This window comes from Oncorhynchus nerka, linkage group LG22 (genome assembly GCF_034236695.1).
Source record: "Oncorhynchus nerka isolate Pitt River linkage group LG22, Oner_Uvic_2.0, whole genome shotgun sequence".
Taxonomy (NCBI): domain Eukaryota; kingdom Metazoa; phylum Chordata; class Actinopteri; order Salmoniformes; family Salmonidae; genus Oncorhynchus; species Oncorhynchus nerka.
The window spans coordinates 53,124,735-53,144,045 of NC_088417.1; the positions used below are offsets into that span (position 1 = coordinate 53,124,735).

At 45.5% G+C, this 19,311-nt stretch overlaps 1 protein-coding gene across 3 annotated transcripts in view; it reads left to right on the forward strand.

The window, feature by feature from the left end:
* LOC115105331 (alpha-tectorin-like) overlaps positions 1 to 19,311 on the forward strand; it is a 74,357-nt gene that overhangs the window by 26,259 nt on the left and 28,787 nt on the right. The window contains exons 8-15 of one of the 3 annotated variants that reach the window (XM_065007241.1): positions 3,536 to 3,548; positions 10,001 to 10,027; positions 12,325 to 12,484; positions 12,662 to 12,949; positions 13,285 to 13,422; positions 14,091 to 14,256; positions 14,471 to 14,883; positions 16,478 to 17,048. In XM_065007241.1, the coding sequence (XP_064863313.1) occupies positions 3,536 to 3,548; positions 10,001 to 10,027; positions 12,325 to 12,484; positions 12,662 to 12,949; positions 13,285 to 13,422; positions 14,091 to 14,256; positions 14,471 to 14,883; positions 16,478 to 17,048 (1,776 nt within the window). The other 2 variants (XM_029627251.2, XM_029627253.2) reach the window with 2 other exon arrangements.

A 19,311-nucleotide genomic window follows, 5' to 3' on the forward strand; every position in this document is an offset into this window, starting at 1 on the left:
CTTTTCAGGGCAGTCAGGAACCAATATACACAGTCAGTTTGGAAAGCAAAGGCTAGCTTTTTCAAACAGAAATTTACATCCTGTAGCACTAATTCCAAACATTTTTGGGACACTGTAAATGAAGAATGAAGAATAAGAGCACCTCCTCCCAGCTGCCCACTGCACTGAGGCTAGGAAACACTGTCACCACCGATAAATCTACGATAATCGAATTTCAATAAGCATTTTTCTATGGCTGGCCATGCTTTCCATCTGGCTACCCCTACCCCGGCCAACAGCTCTGCAACCCCACAGCAACTTGCCCAATCCCCCGCACTTAGCAGATGTTCTGAAAGAGCTGCAAAATCTGGACCCCGACAAATCAACTGGGCTAGACAATCAGGACCCTCTCTTTCAAAACATTTCAGCCGAAATTGTTGCAACCCCTATTACTAGCCTGTTCAACCTCTCTTTCGTATCGTCTGAGATCCCTAAAGATTGGAAAGCTGCCGCGGTAATCCCCCTCTTCAAAGGGGGAGACACTCTAGACCCAAACTGTTACAGACCTATATCCATCCTGCCCTGCCTTTTCTAAGGTCTTCAAAAGCCAAGTTAACAAACAGATCACCGACCACTTCGAATCCCACCGTACCTTCTCCGCTATGGAATCTGGTTTCCGAGCTGGTCATAGGTGCACTTCAGCCACGCTCAAGGTCCTAAATGATATCATAACCACCATCGATAAAAGACAGTACTGTGCAGCCGTCTTCATTGACCTGGCCAAGGCTTTTGACTCTGTCAATCACCGCATTGTTATCGGCAGACTCAATAACTTTGGTTCCTCAGATAACTGCCTCGCTTGGTTCATCAACTACTTCAAATCAAATCAAATTTTATTTGTCACATACACATGGTTAGCAGATGTTAATGCGAGTGTAGCGAAATGCTTGTGCTTCTAGTTCCGACAATGCAGTGATAACCAACAAGTAATCTAACTAACAATTCCAAAACTACTGTCTTATACCCAGTGTAAGGGGATAAGGAATATGTACATAAGGATATATGAATGAGTGATGGTACAGAGCAGCATACAGTAGATGGTATCGAGTACAGTATATACATATGAGATGAGTATGTAGACAAAGTAAACAAAGTGGCATAGTTAAAGTGGCTAGTGATACATGTATTACATAAGGATGCAGTCGATGATGTAGAGTACAGTATATACGTATGCATATGAGATGAATAATGTAGGGTAAGTAACATTATATAAGGTAGCATTGTTTAAAGTGGCTAGTGATATATTTACATCATTTCCCATTATTAAAGTGGCTGGAGTTGGGTCAGTGTCAATGACAGTGTGTTGGCAGCAGCCACTCAATATTAGTGGTGGCTGTTTAACAGTCTGATGGCCTTGAGATAGAAGCTGTTTTTCAATCTCTCGGTCCCAGCTTTGATGCACCTGTACTGACCTCGCCTTCTGGATGATAGCGGGGTGAACAGGCAGTGGTTCGGGTGGTTGATGTCCTTGATGATCTTTATGGACTTCCTGTAACATCGGGTGGTGTAGGTGTCCTGGAGGGCAGGTAGTTTTCCCCCGGTGATGCGTTGTGCAGACCTCACTACCCTCTGGAGAGCCTTACGGTTGAGGGCGGAGCAGTTGCCGTACCAGGCGGTGATACAGCCCGCCAGGATGCTCTCGATTGTGCATCTGTAGAAGTTTGTGAGTGCTTTTGGTGACAAGCCGAATTTCTTCAGCCTCCTGAGGTTGAAGAGGCGCTGCTGCGCCTTCTTCACGACGCTGTCAGTGTGAGTGGACCAATTCAGTTTGTCTGTGATGTGTATGCCGAGGAACTTAAAACTTGCTACCCTCTCCACTACTGTTCCATCGATGTGGATAGGGGGGTGTTCCCTCTGCTGTTTCCTGAAGTCCACAATCATCTCCTTAGTTTTGTTGACGTTGAGTGTGAGGTTATTTTCCTGACACCACACTCCGAGGGCCCTCACCTCCTCCCTGTAGGCTGTCTCGTCGTTGTTGGTAATCAAGCCTACCACTGTTGTGTCGTCCGCAAACTTGATGATTGAGTTGGAGGCGTGCGTGGCCACGCAGTCGTGGGTGAACAGGGAGTACAGGAGAGGGCTCAGAACGCACCTTGTGGGGCCCCCGTGTTGAGGATCAGCGGGGAGGAGATGTTGTTGCCTACCCTCACCACCTGGGGGCGGCCCGTCAGGAAGTCCAGTACCCAGTTGCACAGGGCGGGGTCGAGACCCAGGGTCTCGAGCTTGATGACGAGCTTGGAGGGTACTATGGTGTTGAATGCCGAGCTGTAGTCGATGAACAGCATTCTCACATAGGTATTCCTCTTGTCCAGGTGGGTTAGGGCAGTGTGCAGTGTGGTTGAGATTGCATCGTCTGTGGACCTATTTGGGCGGTAAGCAAATTGGAGTGGGTCTAGGGTGTCAGGTAGGGTGGAGGTGATATGGTCCTTGACTAGTCTCTCAAAGCACTTCATGATGACGGAAGTGAGTGCTACGGGGCGGTAGTCGTTTAGCTCAGTTACCTTAGCTTTCTTGGGAACAGGAACAATGGTGGCCCTCTTGAAGCATGTGGGAACAGCAGACTGGTATAGGGATTGATTGAATATCAGATCGAGTTCAGTGTGTCAATTCAGAGGGCCTGTTGTCCGGACCTCTGGAAGTCTCTATGTGGGTCTTTTCTCTGTATATATCAATGATGTCACTCTTGCTGCTGGTGATTCTCTGATCCACCTCTACGCAGACGACATCATTCTGTATACTTCTGGCCCTTTAGACACTGTGTTAACAAACCTCCAAACAAGCTTTAATGCCATACAACACTCCTTCCGTGGCCTCCAACTGCTCTTAAATGCCAGTAAAACGAAATGCATGCTCTTCAACCGATCGCTGCCCACACCTACCCGCCCGACTGGCATCACTTCTGACTTAGAAATATGTGGACAACTACAAATACCTAGGTGTCTGGTTAGACTGTAAACTCTCCTTCCAGACTCACATTAAGCATCTCCAATCCCAAATTAAATCTAGAATCAGCTTCCTTTTTCGCAACAAAGCATCCTTCACTCATGCTGCCAAACAACCCTCATAAAACTGACTATCCTACCGATCCTTGACTTAGGCGATGTCATTTACAAAATAACCTCCAACACTCTACTCAACAAATTGGATGTAGTCCATCACAGTGCCATCCGTTTTGTTTCTAAAGCCCCATATACTACCCACCACTGTGACCTGTATGCTCTCGTTGGCTGGCCCTCGCTACATATCAGTCGCCAAACCCATTGGCTCCAGGTCATCTATAAGTCTTTGCTAGGTAAAGATTGGTCACCATAGCAACACCCACCATAGCACGTGCTCCAGCAGGTATATTTCACTGGTCATCCCCAAAGCCAACACCTACTTTGGCTGCCTTTCCTTCCAATTCTCTGCTGCCAATGACTGGAACGAATTGCAAAGGTCACTGAAGCTGGAGACTTATATCTCCCTCACTAACTATAAGCATCAGCTGCCAGAGCAGCTTACCGATCACTGTACCTGTACACAGCCCATCTGTAAATTTCCCACCCAACTACCTCATCCCCATATTGTTCTTTTTTTGTTGCTGTTTTTTACCCCAGTATCTCTATTTGCACATCATCATCTGCACATCTATCACTCCAGTGTTAATGCTACATTGTAATTATTTTGCCACTGTGGCCTATTTATTGCCTTGCCTCTCTAATCTTACTACATTTGTACACACTGTATATAGACTTTTCTATTGTTTTATTGACTGTATATTTGTTTATCCCATGTGTAACAGTTGTTGTTTTTGTCACACTGCTTTGCTTTATCTTGGCCAGGTCGCAGTTGTAAATGAAAACTTGTTCTCAACTGGCCTACCTGGTTAAATAAAGGTGAAATAAAAAATAAACATTGGCTGGGTCTGAGCTTCTCAGGTGGATTAGCCATACAGAGACACGGACAGGGCTGAGGGGAGGAATCAGGGCCCAATCCAAGGGGCTGGCATCTATGTCCGAAATCCTCTTTGTTGTAACTGTTTTGTCTTCCATGATTGGAGGGGAATATTGGTTATTGGTTTCAATCATTTGCCTTTGCTTGTGTAGTCTTTCTGCCCTCATTTCCAGGATATCTCATTTGCTCTCCCTCACTTTCCCTCTCTGCCCACTCAAAGTCCCCCTCCCCACCTACTACTTTGATCTCAGATTAAGTTGAACACTATCCCTGGTCAAATTTGCACCTGCCTCTTTTAGTAAAGTTCCTTCCAGAGCTTTGGCAGCTTTCTTACACACTTGCCGCCCCTCTCATACAAGGAATCTCTTTCTTCCTGCTCCTTTTGATATCCATTGCATGCCCTAGGCAAGGATTTTGGCTGTTTTCTGGGACTCCCATTTTAACAGTACCGGTAATCCTGCTGGAAGTGAACGAGAAGCGCCCCTCTGTTTGGACGTCTACCCCCCTCCTCCCCTCCCATTATCACCATAACAACTGCCACCCCTCCGTCTTTTTCCAGGCCTCTCTTCACTTCTTTTAAACTCTGTGGATGGTTCCCAGTTGGATGAAACACATCTGTGTACTGGAGGAAGCCTGGTGAGAGTAGTGAGGGGTTAAATGTCCGTGTTCTGAAGACAGGTGAGTGGTCCATCTATCTACCTCGTCCTCTAGCTCTCTCTCTCTCTCTGTCTCTCTCCTCTCTCCCTTTCCCTCCAACACGTGCATCACTGATTGATGGACAGGTGAGCTGCATCTGAATCTGACTCCAGGACAGGTGTGTGTTCAAACTCGTTTATCCTTGGAATTTCATAGTTTTTTTTAAAGATAATACATAAATTCCTAACATGGTGGATTATCCCTGTTACTGGTAGCCATGTTGTATTTAAGGTTTCATGACAGTTTATAGCCTCACCCAGTTCAGCTCTTAGGAAAGCAGGACATGAGAGCAAATAGGACTTCATACTGCTTTATGAACATGTGTATGGTGATGTCGCATAGGGAAGATGACAGTGCCATCCTTGGCATTTGGTCTTAGAATAATGTCATCTCTGTGTCATTAGTTAATATTGAATTAGGATTTGATGTTGCATGTTCTAATAATGCCTACTGCTGAGCATCCGGCACTATAGTTTTTGACTTGACAACATGTATGTGCTAATGTTGCGATTTAGAAGTTTATCAGTCTGTCATTTCGTATCTCAGGAGCATTAGCCAACAGTCCTTAATCTATTTATGTCTTGAAGATGCATGGCAATAATGCTGCATTATTTGAATGTTCTGCTAGATGTAATTGGCATGAATTGGATGATTTTCTACAGTTGTTTTCTGTTCTATTTGTTGTAACTAGAGTAGATTCCTCCTGATACAGTCAGAAGTTTAGGGCACTGGATTGTGACCCCAGAGGGGTTGTGTTTACACCACTATAAGAGCCCTTTTTTGTTACAACCCTCAGTGCAGTCCCCAGGCTTTATCTCAATTGTTCTGTTGAAACATTATGGAGTAAATGCCTGTCAGATAACGTGTGGGGGAACTGAAGGAGTGAAAATAGGGGTTGTGGTAATCTCTGTGTTGACAAAGCATGACGACAGGGCGATGACTGAACAATGGCCTCCTCTCACCAGGGTCCACTAACCTTGGCACACCTGAACACAATTTATCATCAGGCTGAATACTGTACACGCATTAAAGAGATGGCCGTGTAGATTTGGAAGAGATAATTAATTCACATCACATTCCTCAGAGATCACGTTGAGGATAATGTTACACTAACTTCTAACGCTAAACCTAATTCTAACACTAATTATACTTATACTAACCCTAAGCCCCCCTAGATATAGCATTTTACCTTGTGGGGACTAACAAAATGTCCCCAATAGGTCACAGGTATAGTTAAACATGTCCATGTCCACACACACACACACACACACACACACACAGACGTAGAAATAAATGATATTATTATGAATGTTTTTTTATACAATACAAACATCACAAGAAATGTAGTATTTCAGAAAGCTATCAACCTGAAATTCACTCTCGCTGAAGGACCCTAGTCTCTCCTGTGAAACACATTTCTTGTAATTTTGAATATAAGGAGTGTTTTCTCTGTTTACAAATAAAATAACAATTATTGGCATCATTTTAAATTCACATCTCTGGCTTACACTAAAACAACATTTTAAACTTAAAGGTTTAAGGTTTTCTGAACAGACTACAACCCACCCATCAAACTGGTTATACCATGGCCCACCACCCCTCCTCACCAATCCGCAAAACTGATCAAAGTCACAATAGGCCTTTTGTACCCCAAATTGCAATGGCTATTTCCCCCAAGTCTCACAGACACACACCACCCCCGTACAGATCAAAGGTGTTTACATACATCACGCTTAAACGGTTTATGCTGTAAACACAAAACCAATTTTAAAAAATAGACTACCCCAACTCGGATTGCTTGAGAAAATATTTTGATAGCATTTATACTTTTTGAACAATAGCAATATTTAAATGAGCTCCCAATTCAACGACAAAGACAAGCCCATAGACTCAAATGGTAAAACAATTCAAAATTCTACTCCTATCTCAAATGGTAAAACAATTCAAAATTCTACTCCTACTCAAATGGTAAAACAATTCAAAATTCTACTCCTATCTCAAATGGTAAAACAATTCAAAATTCTACTCCTATCTCAAATGGTAAAACAATTCAAAATTCTACTCCTATCTCAAATGGTAAAACAATTCAAAATTCTACACCTATCCTTCTTGAGCTATCAACACCAAACCAACATGGATATGTTCAGACCAGCTCAACTTAGACTACTTGTCAAAGGATATTTGATTCTGTCTATACTTTTGGAAATATAAACATTTTCATATTTGCATAAATTAACATGGGTGCACAGATTTGTTCAATCCAAACCCTACATGTAAAGAATAAAGAATATTGAAGAATGTCTCAGTGATATGTATTTCTTGCAACTTTCTGACGACATAATGCATGTGAATACCTTAGCCCAAGATGTGCTCTTATGGAGCCTAACGTTACTCCGGTCCAAGGACCTTATATGCTATTTTCATATGTAGACTGGCTCTGGCAAACAAAACAGCCAAATATCTAAACGTGAATCGATTCTCAATTGCATTACGGTTCTAGAAACATAAAGCCCTCTACTTTCATATCACATCAAAATCATTTCACAACTGCAAAATACACACTTACTGTACACTGTTTTAACTGGCAGTCACAGTTGTAGCCGACAGTATTTTTCAGTGCCAACACGTTTCTGGCAGCCTTCTTCCATTACACACAGGTGTTCGGAGCATGCTAGATAGCTAATTAGCAAAGGTGGTCCCCCCTGTCTTCCGTAAACATGCTCTGTAATATGGAGATTGTCACGACTTCTACCGAAGGTAACTCCTCTCCCTGTTCGGCGGCGCTTGGCGTCGCCGGTTTACTAGCCGCTACCGATCCCTTTTTCCTTTTCTGGTTGTTTTGTCTGTGTTCCTTTTCACACCTGGTTTCAATTGCGTTTATTTCTGTGTGTGTATAGGGCACCTGTTACCTGCCTTAATTCCTGCAGGATTAAGCTTGTGGGTATTTGCGTTCGGTATTCTATGCTGTTTATTGTTTTCGCATTTACGTATGTGTATGTAGTGTCGGAACTGTGGTTGTTCCTCTGTGCATTGACACGGGTTGCCGTTCCTTCGAGAGCGTAGTTTGGATATTCATCTGGGCCAATTTTGTATTGGTGGACTATGTATACATATATCTATATTAAACACGCTTCTCAGAAATCCCTGCTCTCCTGCGCCTGACTCCTACACCTCTCAAGAGACGCACCTTATCACAGAGATATGGCCATGTGATACCATGATGATATGTATCAATCGGATGATCTTTTGTTTGGCAAACTCTGCTACTGCACATGCAGTATAGAAACACCACCAGTCATACACCAGTCTCTTGAGGTACACAAACCAGGCACAGCTCATCACACATCTAATACCATTCCTACCGTGAAGCATAGTGGTGGCAGCATCATGCTATGGGGATGCTTTTCAGTAGCAGGGACTGGGAAACTAAGGATAGAGGGAACAATGAATAGAGCCAAATACAGGCAAATCCTTGATGAGAACCTGCTTCAGCGTGTAAACCACCTTAAACTGGGGGTGAATATTTACATTCCAACAGCACAATGACCCCAAGCATACAGCCAAAGCAATTCTGGAATGGCTTCAGAACAAGAATGTGAAAGTCTTTGAGTAGCCCAGACTGGAATCCCATTGAAAACCTGTGGAAAGACTTGAAGATTGCTGTTTACCACCGCTCCACATCTAACTTAACCGAGTTAAAGAAAATCTGCAAAGAAAAATGGGAGAACATCCTGATACAGCTGATACAGACACATTCAAGACGACTCAAAGCTGTAATCGCCGCCAAAGGTGCTACTACAAATGATTGACTCGGGTATGAATACCTATGTCCCAGACCTGCTGTTTTCAACTCTCAGCAGGAGCGGTAGAGATACTCTCAATGATCTGCTATGAAAAGCCAACTTACATTTACTCCTGAGGTGCTGACTTGTTGCACCCACGACAACTACTGTGATTATTATTATTTGACCATGCTGGTTATTTATGAACATTTGAACATCTTTGCCATGTTCTGTTATAATCTCCACCCGGCACAGCCAGAAGAGGACTGGCCACCCCTCATAGCCTGGTTCCTCTCTAGGTTTCTTCCTAGGTGTTGGCCTTTCTTGGGAGTTTTTCCTAGCCACCGTGCTTGCTGATTTTAGGCTTGGTACAGCACTTTGATATATCAGCTGATGTAAGAAGGGCTATATATATAATTTATCAAATCAAATATATTTATATCTGTATATCATTTCCAATAAACATGCAAAAACATGAAAAATGTTTTCGCTTTGTCATTATGGGAGATTTTGTGGACTTTATGCAAACTGGAAACCACGTATCCTGAGGCATTTATTGTAGCTGGGGATTTTAATAAAGCAAATTTAAGGACTAGGCTGCCGAAGTTCTATAAATATATTGACTGTACTACTTGCGCTGCTAAGACTCTCGACCATTTCTATTCAAATATTCCAGAATGCTTACAAGGCCCTCCCCCAGCAAATATGACCACGACTCCATCTTGCGCCTCCCTTCCTATAGGCAGAAACATAAACAGGAAGTACACGTGCGTAGACCTAATCAATGTTGGTCTGACCAATCGGAATCCACGCTCCAGGATTGTTGGGTTCACGTAGACTGGGATATGTTCCGGGTAGCTTGCAAAAATAATCTAGACACATACACGGATACGGTGACTGAGTTTATAAGGAAGTATATAGGAGATGTAGTACCCATTGTGACCTACCCTATCCAGAAACCGTGGATAGACGGTAGCATTCACGCGAAACTGAAAGTATGAACCACCTCAATTAACCATGGAAAGGTGATTTGAGATTATGGCTGAATACAAAGTGTAGTTATTCCCTCCGAGGCAAACAAACAAGCAAAATGTCAGTATAGAGACAAAGTGGAGTCGCAATCCATTGGCTCAGACACAGGACGTATGTGGCAGGGTCTACAGACAATCACGGACTATAAAAAGAAAACCAGCCATGCCACGGACACGGACACCGTTGTCTTGCTTCCAGACAAACTTTCCACATTCTTCGCACGCTTTGAGAATAATTGAGTGCCATTGACGTGGCCCGCTACCAAGGACTGTGGGTTCTCCATCTCCATGTTCGACGTGAGTAAGCTAGTCAAGGATCATATCACCTCCACCTTACCTGTCACCCTAGACCCAGTTCAATTTGCTTACCGCCCCAATAGGTACACAGACGATGCAATTGCCATAACACTGCACACTCTCCTATCCCATCTGGACAAGAAGAATACCTATGTAAGAATGCAGTTCATTGGCTATAGCTCAGCATTCAACACCAAAGTACTCTCCAAGCTCATCATTAAGCTTGAGGCCCTGGGTCTCAACTGCCCTGTGCACTTCCTGACGGGCCACCCCCAGGTGGTGAAGGTAGGAAACAACAACTCCCCTTCGCTGATCCTCAACACTGGGGCCCCACAAGAGTGCGTGTTCAGCCCCCTCCTGTACTCCCTGTTCACTCATGACTGGTGGCCATGCACGTCTCCAACTCAATCATCAAGTTTGCAGATGACACAACGGTAGTGAGCTTGATTACCAACAACGACGAGAGGATGTGAGGTCACTCGGAGAAGGAGATGATCGTGGACTTCAGGAAACAGCAGTGGGAACACCCCCCTATCCACATCGATGGGACAGCAGTGGAGAAGGGGGAAAGCTTGAAGTTCCTCGGCGTACACATCATGGACAAACTGAAATGGTCCATCCACACAGACAGTCTGATAAAGAATGCACAAACGGTGCCTCTTCAACCTCCAGGATGCTAAAGATATTTGGTTTGTTACCTAAAATCCTCACAAATTTTACAGATGCAGAATTGAAGCATCTTGTAGGGCTGTATCGCCGCCTGATATGGCAACTGCACCGCCCGCAACCGCAAGGCTCTCCAGAGGGTGGTGCGGTCTGCCCAACGCATTACCAGGGGCAAACGACCCACCTCTCCGGGACACCCACAGCACCCAATGTCACAGGAAGGCCAAAAAGATCATCAAGGACATCAACCACCCGAGCCACTGCCTGTTCGCCCTTCTACCATCCAGAAGACGAGGTCAGGACAGGTGCATCAAATCTGGGACCAAGAGACTGAAAAACAGCTTCTATCTCAAGGCCATCAGACTGTTAAACAGCCATCATTAACACATAGAGGCTGCTGCCGACATACAGACTTGAAATGTGTTTGTATGTGACAAATAAAATTTGATTTGATTTGTGGGGTATGCATGGTTGTCCGAGCTGTGTGCTAGTAGTTAAAACAGACAACTCGGTACATTCAGTTTGTCAACACTTCTGATTGCATATTATTAGTGTTAGCTGTGGGTGTACATTTAAGGGCCAGCCCTGTTCTGAGCAACTTGTAATTTTCCCAAGTCCCTCATTGTGGCACCTTACCACACGACTGAACAGTAGTCCAGGTGCAACAAAACTAGGGCCTGAAGGACCTGCCTTGTTGATAGTGTTGTTAAGAAGGCAGAGCAGTGCTTTATTATGGACAGACTTCTCCCCATCTTAGCTACTGTTGTATTAATAGGTTTTGACAGAGAATGTAACTCAGTAAAATCTTTGAAATTGTTGCAATTTATAATTATTTCAGTATAATTTGACAGTAGAAAGCCTGCCAAGCCAGGCACCAACGCGACCCACGAGGGCTAAAGTAAGGACCCTGGCAATTCAAGATAGCTCAATTAAAGCCATTACTGCTCCACTGTTTACGCTGCCCTCTCTTTAGCCAACAAGGCATGGCTCCTAAACAGACATGGTAATGAGGTCCCAGGCCTAGCTTCCTTCCTCAGACAAGGAGACGCTAGCGCGGCTTGGGTTGGCCCGCAGGGTTCGTAGCTTGGTCCACTCACACGGGACCGCAAGGTAAATGTGATCCTGACACATTGTTCCTGAACCCATAATGGGGCCTTTTCAAGGCTCCTCTAATGGGCCACTATGGCAGAGAGAAGGGCGGGGGTACCCCCACGGGAGACCTGGGAGACTGATCTTAAAGAAGTTACGTGTCATCGTCGACCGGCTGGCCAGTTGTCTCTCGCTCCCCAGTGCTATTGTTAAACGCTTTTTTTTATGAGGAGTTGTCTCTGTGAGTCACTTTGGTATCAGCCTCCTAGAAGAGATATGGTTCAAGTTGCTGGTGATGTGGTTCATGAGGTTTTGTGGGTCGATGGCTTTGGAACAATCAGAACTGAATCAACAACACCTTTCTGAATCCCTCTCATTAAATGCCTTGCCCTCAAATAATTATTCTCACTCTCATTGTCCTCGGTGGCCTTACTTCAATCCCTTCTCTGTCTATTTCCTCCATCTAGAATGATCAGTCCAGGCACTCCAGTCATTCTCTTCCACCTCTTCAGCTTCTTTTCTCAGAGAGAAGGTGAGGGACGTGGCTCCGATTCTGATTCTGTATCTTATCTAGAGATATAAGATCAGAGCAAATTGCTCGAGGATCATTGTGTTATAGACCATTACGAAAGAGTGAAAGTTGTGTATGTTTAGAAGACATACGTTATTTTCCCTTTCTTTCTGGTTTATTCTTATCTTGATTGAAATCACCAAAATGTATCAGATTACATGAGTAGTCTATATGTTTATGAACAGTTCTTCCCCATTCTTTGCTCGATCTGTTACGGCAGTTGTTTTCCCCTTCATTCAGCTCTTTCTCAGGAGATCATGTACCCCTATGGGCCTACCTACCGAGATCTGGAGACACCCAAGATGGATGATGGGAGTTCCACTGAAATAATTATACTCATGCCATTCATTTTTTTCAAGAACCCCTACCGCTCCATCTATGTAAGCTCCCATTTACCCCTTCTTTCCTTCAATAGCAGTAAATATCCCCAACTCATAAGAGAGAAATGTTGATCCACCATATCATCCATCTAACCAATAATTGTTATTTTGATCATCAATCTGTTCATCAACAAATCAATTGGGACCGTGCCTCCCTTTCTCTCTCGATCTCTGCAGGTCAACAACAACGGTGTGATCTCCTTCGAAGTACAGGTGAGCCAGTTCACCCCCGAGGCCTTCCCCCTGAGTGACAGCAGATCCTTCATTGCCCCACTATGGGCAGACGTGCACAACGGCATCCGCGGAGACGTGTACTACCGGGAGAGCACAGACCCAGAGCTACTGGAGCGGGCCACACAAGAAATCCGCAAGTACTTTAAGAACATGCCCACCTTCACAGCCACCTGGATCTTCATCACAACCTGGCACCAGGTCACCTTCTACGGAGGCAGTCAGACCACCCCGGTAAAATAACCACAATCACGAATCCCAGGCTGCTATATGCTCCACACACAAAACACCTGCATGCATGCGGACGATGGCCACTGGTAGTACCATTTATCCTACAATAAATGTTTTTAATCATGTGTCTCTGTGTGATGCTTGTGCAGAACTGAGAGTAACTTTTCATATGTAGTCGTCTCAAGTTGAAATCTCTTTGAACTTCTGGGTAAGTATTTGTTTAGTCTAATAGGGGTTGTTTGTTTAGGTTAAAAAGGTCAATTCTGCCAGGTGGTGAATTTTTGTTTCGTCTCACTATTGAACTTACCATGTGCTTGCACATTCTCACCTCTCTATAGGTGAACACATTTCAGGTTGTGTTGATATCGGACGGTCTGTCATGCTTTTCCATGTTCAACTATGGAGAGATCAACTGGAGCACAGGCACAGCCAGTGGAGGAGACCCTCTGACTGGTTTAGGTGGTAGCACAGCACAGGTAGTCCGATCATGATAACCTACATATACCACCCCTGACACACATCAAATCAATGAGGGGATTCAATTACTGCCTCTGGCATGCCCCGGATGAACCAGGTTAGTGTTGATTGCATTTGATTTGGAACCTGGACTGCCTCCCTCTGTGTGAGCCAGGTGCCCCGTTAAGTGCGTGGAGTAATGAGTAAGATTCTGTGTTTTCACAAGCAAAATTGATTGCTTTTGATTTTTTTAAAATGCTTTATCTGACTTCCCAATGATAACTAGTTTGAAAATTTGAATCTATATTTTATGGGAAATAGATGTTGTACAATGCACCATTCTGCATTGTTGACAATATAACAGAGCAGCACAGATTACCATTCGATTTGTGCAGGGCGCACCTTCCTCACCCGGTCACGTGACGGTCATAGCTTAATCGAATCCCCTCAATCTCAACGCCCCACTTACCACCTCTAAAACACATCAGTTCAATCATGATGCCCCATAAACCACCCCTAAAACACATCAGCCCAATCATGGTGCCCCATATACCACCCTTAAAACATGTCAGACCAATCACAACCTCCCAGATATAGCTAAAATACAGCAGACCAATCTTGATGCCTCCCACCTCTATGAAAGTGATAACCTCCTCACTTGCCTTTTCCCAATCTCTCCCCTCTCCAGTCAGGTTTTAATGGAGGAGAAATCGGTAACTTCCTCAACCTACCTGGGTCCCGTTCCAATGCCGTGGTTGAAATCGAGAGGACGACCAATGTAAACCTGCCTGGCCGGTGGGTCTTCCGCGTAGACACTGCCCTGATAGACCCTGCCAATGGCTGCAGTTACAATGGTGGGCAAAAAGTATAACATCAAATCAAATCATAACATAACAAAGACTTGACACACTGGTCAAATGTCTAGGTTCAAATGTCTAGGTACTAGTCAAGTCCGTGTAGACAGTTTCTGTAAACTTGAATCACTCTCCTCACAGCATGAGTCCCCTTATTAAAAAAACATCATGGCTGGGGAGACCCATAGTCATGAATGTCCATATCTTCTCCTAGGGCGGTTCTATCGGCGCGGTGAGATCTTCTGGCTGTCCGACCAGTGCTCCCAGCGGTGCCGCTGCCTGGACATGGACAACGAGGTGCTCTGCCGGGAGGCACCGTGCAGCCAGCTGGAAACTTGTGAGCAGAAGGAGGGTGCCTTCTACTGCCAGTCTACGCGCACCAGCACCTGTGTGGTTTTCGGCGACCCTCACTACCACACCTTTGATGGCTTCCTCTACCACTTCCAGGGCACCTGCTCCTACCTGTTAGCTCGGCCCTGCTGGGAGGTGGCTGGCCTGCCCTTCTTCAGCGTGGAGGCCAAGAATGAGAACCGCGGCGTGGCCTCTGTGTCCTGGCTGAGAGATGTCACTGTGGAGGTGTACGACCACAGAGTCATCCTGCCTAAGGGCAGCCAGGGCACAATACAGGTGAGCAGAGTAGCACCTCCAACGAGGACAAATATGTAGGGATGTCTAGGCTTTAGCTCAGCGGGCTAACACAGTCTTGTCAGTTTGCCATGGGTCAGATGGTTATAGGTCAGATGTTGTGCCTTTGGGAGGCTAGGTGCATAACAGTGGTCTGATCATGTAGTTTGACAGGTAAGACCATCAGATCCTGTGTTCCGCTCTCCAAGAGATTCATTAGGATGTTACCTACAGTTTTCATTGGAATATTCCATCAACGTCCCACCAAACATACAAAGAACATGGTTGACATGTTCTCAGAATATAAGATGTTGTTTTAGACACCTTTCATGAACATTCCTGTGTATCAGCTGTCAGGACGTCGCTTGATGGTCCCAATTGTTTAATTATTACACAGCACCCTTTGTTACTGTGGCCGAGCCCATCAAGGCCCTGATCCATTCACTGTTCTATATCTGTTGACCATTTTCGGAACACGCACACAGTGCTTTCAACTTACATATTTGACCCACTTGGGTTTGTGACCTGCTAGGGGAGTCACACTCACATTATTAGCAGTACATAGTATGTTAATGTCATTATTTGGTAACATTTGCAGCACCTGTAATTGATCTAATAAAAATGTGTTTCTCAATGAAAGATGGGAACCTGTAGGATTACCCCTTGAGCACAAATTATTTCAAGCTAGCTGTGGATTGAGGTTAAGGCATGTTCTTCACTCCGTTACATGAGCATCTCTCCATCGTCTGCTTGAAATGCACTTTGAAGTAAATCTCTTAAAGTGCACTCAAGAAAAACTATTTTATTGATCATAGTGTTGGGGAGTAACATTAAAACCAGGTAAAATACCCCACCAACAATAGATCACTATATAGAAAGCCCTAACATTGCTGAAATAAGTACATCAACTAAATGATGAGAGAATATTCAGATTAACTGTAACTGACACAGACATGGTGGCATGGCATAAATATCAGAATGCCGTGAACCAAGAGGTTGTGAGTTCAAATTCCGAGGTGAGGACATGCTGAATAATAATGACTGTATAATTGAACATGCACAGTATAATCATGTTTTTCAAAGAGAGTTGAAAGCACTGTGTCCCGAACATTGTCAACAGACAAAGAGCTGTGAATGGATCAGTGGTTCACCAATCAGGGCCTTGATGGGCTCAGCAACAGTAACAAGGCGAAATGTGTAATGTGAATTTTTTGGGGGGTGAACGTTTCTTTGGGATTATCAGGTGAAGTCCTGACAACTAATACAAAGACATTTTCTTGAAATATTCCCATGAAACATGTCTAGAAAATGCATATATTATGTTCTGAGCACATGGCAACCATGTTCTGTGTAAGTTATGTTTGACATTTAGGGAATGTTTGCCAAAACATGCTAAATAGGTTGTCAGGAGGTTTTTGCTAACATACATAGAATGTTCCCCTAACTAACAGAAAATTGGACACTCAAACATCTGGGGAACATTACAAAAAAGTAATCTTTCTCTAGAATTGTTAGCTGGGCTATCTAATCTAATATGGTGTTTATGTGGTACTGTCCTGCATAATCTGCCCTGAATGTCCTACCTCTCCTTTTCAAGGTGGATGGACTGATGAAGACACTGCCAGTCCAACTCCAGCTAGGTGCAGTCAGGGTGTACTGGTCGGGCATGGCCGTCGCCCTGGAGACCGACTTCGGCCTCCTGGTGACCTACGATGGGCAGCACTACGCCTCCATTTCCCTGCCCAGCTCCTACTTCAACAACACATGCGGCCTGTGCGGTAACTATAACGACGACCCTGCCGACGACCCTGTGCTGCCCGACGGCTCGCTAGCCGAGAGCGTAGTGGCGCTGGGTGGCAGCTGGCGGGCGGAGGATGCTGACTGGCGCTGCACAGACGGCTGTGCCCAGAACTGCAGTGTCTGTGAACCATTGACCGAGGCGTTCTACTTCCGCCCGGACTACTGTGGAATCATCAACAAGACGGACGGGCCTTTCAGGGACTGCAGGGCAGTGGTGGACCCAACGGCCTTTGTCTATAGTTGTGTCTACGACATGTGCAACAACAAGGACAACATTACCACCCTCTGTCAGGCCATTCAGGCCTACGCCTTAGCCTGCCAAGCCCTGGGGGTTACCATACGAACCTGGAGGTCACACACCTTCTGTGGTGGGTGCTCTTCTGTCCCGATGTATATCATCTATATGTCGGGTGGAAATGGTTTTGTTTGGACATTTTTATAGCTACCTATCCTTAAAATAAATATGTTACCTACTGTTTCTGTTAGTGATGTATCTCAATTTACTGGGTGGGAGGGGCTGGTCCAACTCGGTGTCATAAAAAAAAATGCACACCCCTCCCCAAAGTTTAAAATATTTTCACATGACTCCCCTTTTACCGTAAAATAAATTGAACACCCTCCCCCCATATAATTAACTGAAAATAATGTTTATGACCACAAATAACATAACTGTGTTTATAAAAGTGGATATCAACTTTGCCACTTCAGCATACTTTTGTGGCACAGTCGATGCCACGCAGGGCTACGGGCCAGAAGGTTGAGTGTTGGCCGACCACCACAGACGAGCTCACTCTCCCTGCCTGTTTCATTACACCACGATCAGAGTCGGCTGCACACACTGATCAGCTAGGGTGAAATCAGATTTTCAACATGTTGATGCCATATTTAATTTGATAAAATATATCCAATTAATTTTCCAGAACAGGGTTCTGTGCCAATGCACCACACAACCAATAAACAAAGCATAACGACTTTGGGCACTTTAATATCATGGTTTGCGTTTTTAACACCACAATAAATAGACCATGTCAATCTTGACAAACAGAAAATATATCCCTCCCTACCTTGTAGGCTTTCCTAGTATCAAAGGCTTGGCTTGACAATCTCCGAATGTCATTAAACTTTTTGGTATTTTGTAATAGATGTCTCTTTCCATTCATCAATTGGCCGCTGCACAGTTTGGATTGATTGATTGATTGAATTTGTCAGTAAAATAAATACTGTCACGACTTCCACCAAAGGTGGCTCCTCTCTCCCTGTTCGGGCGGTGCTCGGCGGTCGTCGTCGCCGGTCTACTAGCTTCCACCGGTCCGGTTTCCTTTTCTTTTGGTTATGTCTGTTTTGTGTTTCACCTGGTTTCATTTTGGTTAATTAGGGGGGGTACTTATCTCGACATTTCCCTTGGGGTTTTGTGCGGGACTGTTTTCGTTTGACTATCAGTGAGTTTGGGTTTCGTTTTCATCAGTTCATGTTTAACAGGTGGTTTTTCCCTGGACTGTGTCTGAGTGGGGTTTCGTGGCTACTTGTTTCTCCACACCCACATCCCCTTGGGGAGATCTGACAGAATCCTGCACCCTAAATCATGGAGTCAGCAGGAGCGGACGCGCCCACCCTGTCCATGGAGGAGCGTGTTCAGCAGCACATGGCGGTATTACACCGTTTGGGGACAGCTATGGATCAGGTGTTAGTGAGAATGGAGAGATGGGAAAGGAGCAGCCTCCCTACCTCATCTTCAGCCACCCGCCAGCCTGCAACAACACCTTCTCCGGCGGCGTCCGGACCCAGCAGGATTCGGCTAGCTCTCCCAAGGGACTACGATGGGACGGCTGCTGGGGTTCCTGCTCCAGCTGGAGCTTTACCTGGTGACCGTTCACCCGACCCCCTCGGGAGAAGAGAGTGTCAATGTCCTCATCTCCTGCCTTTCGGGTAAAGCCCTGGAGTGGGCCAACGCGTTCTGGGAGGGCCCGGACTCGGCGAGGGGCCATTACCCAGAGTTCACCCATGGGTGTTTGATCACCCATCAGAAGGCAGAGCTGCGGGTGAACGGCTGTTTCACTTAAGGCAGGAGATGAGGAGTGCACAGGATTTCGCGCTGGAGTTCCGGACCCTGGCTGCCGGCACGGGGTGAAATGACAGGGCCCTGATGGACCATTATAGGTGTAGCCTGCAGGAGTAGCCTGCAGGAGGACGTCCGCAGGGAGCTAGCCTGTCGTGACACCACTCTCACTCTGGACCAGCTAATAGACATGTCCATCAGGCTGGACAACTTGCTGGCTGCTCGCGGGCGTCTTGATCAGGGTCTGTTCGTTCCACCCCCCAGCACTCCTGCTCCGACACCCATGGAGGGGGGTGCTGCTGCAAGGGCCACCGGAGGAGGAGCCACCTCCTGCACCAGTTGTTGTCGGAGAGGACAGACTGCTGACCGGTGCTGGAGGAACATCTGGGAGTTGAGAGGGCACCTGAACACCTCAGGTGAGTCAGCACCCGGCTCACCCAGAGCCCCCTGTTGGTCAAATGTATGTGTTGATTTCCTTTCCTGAGTTTTCCCCTCATTCCCAGCATAAGGCGCTAGTCGATTCAGTCGCAGCGGGGAGTTGTATGTACCGCGGTTTCACGCGGAAGTTAGGGATT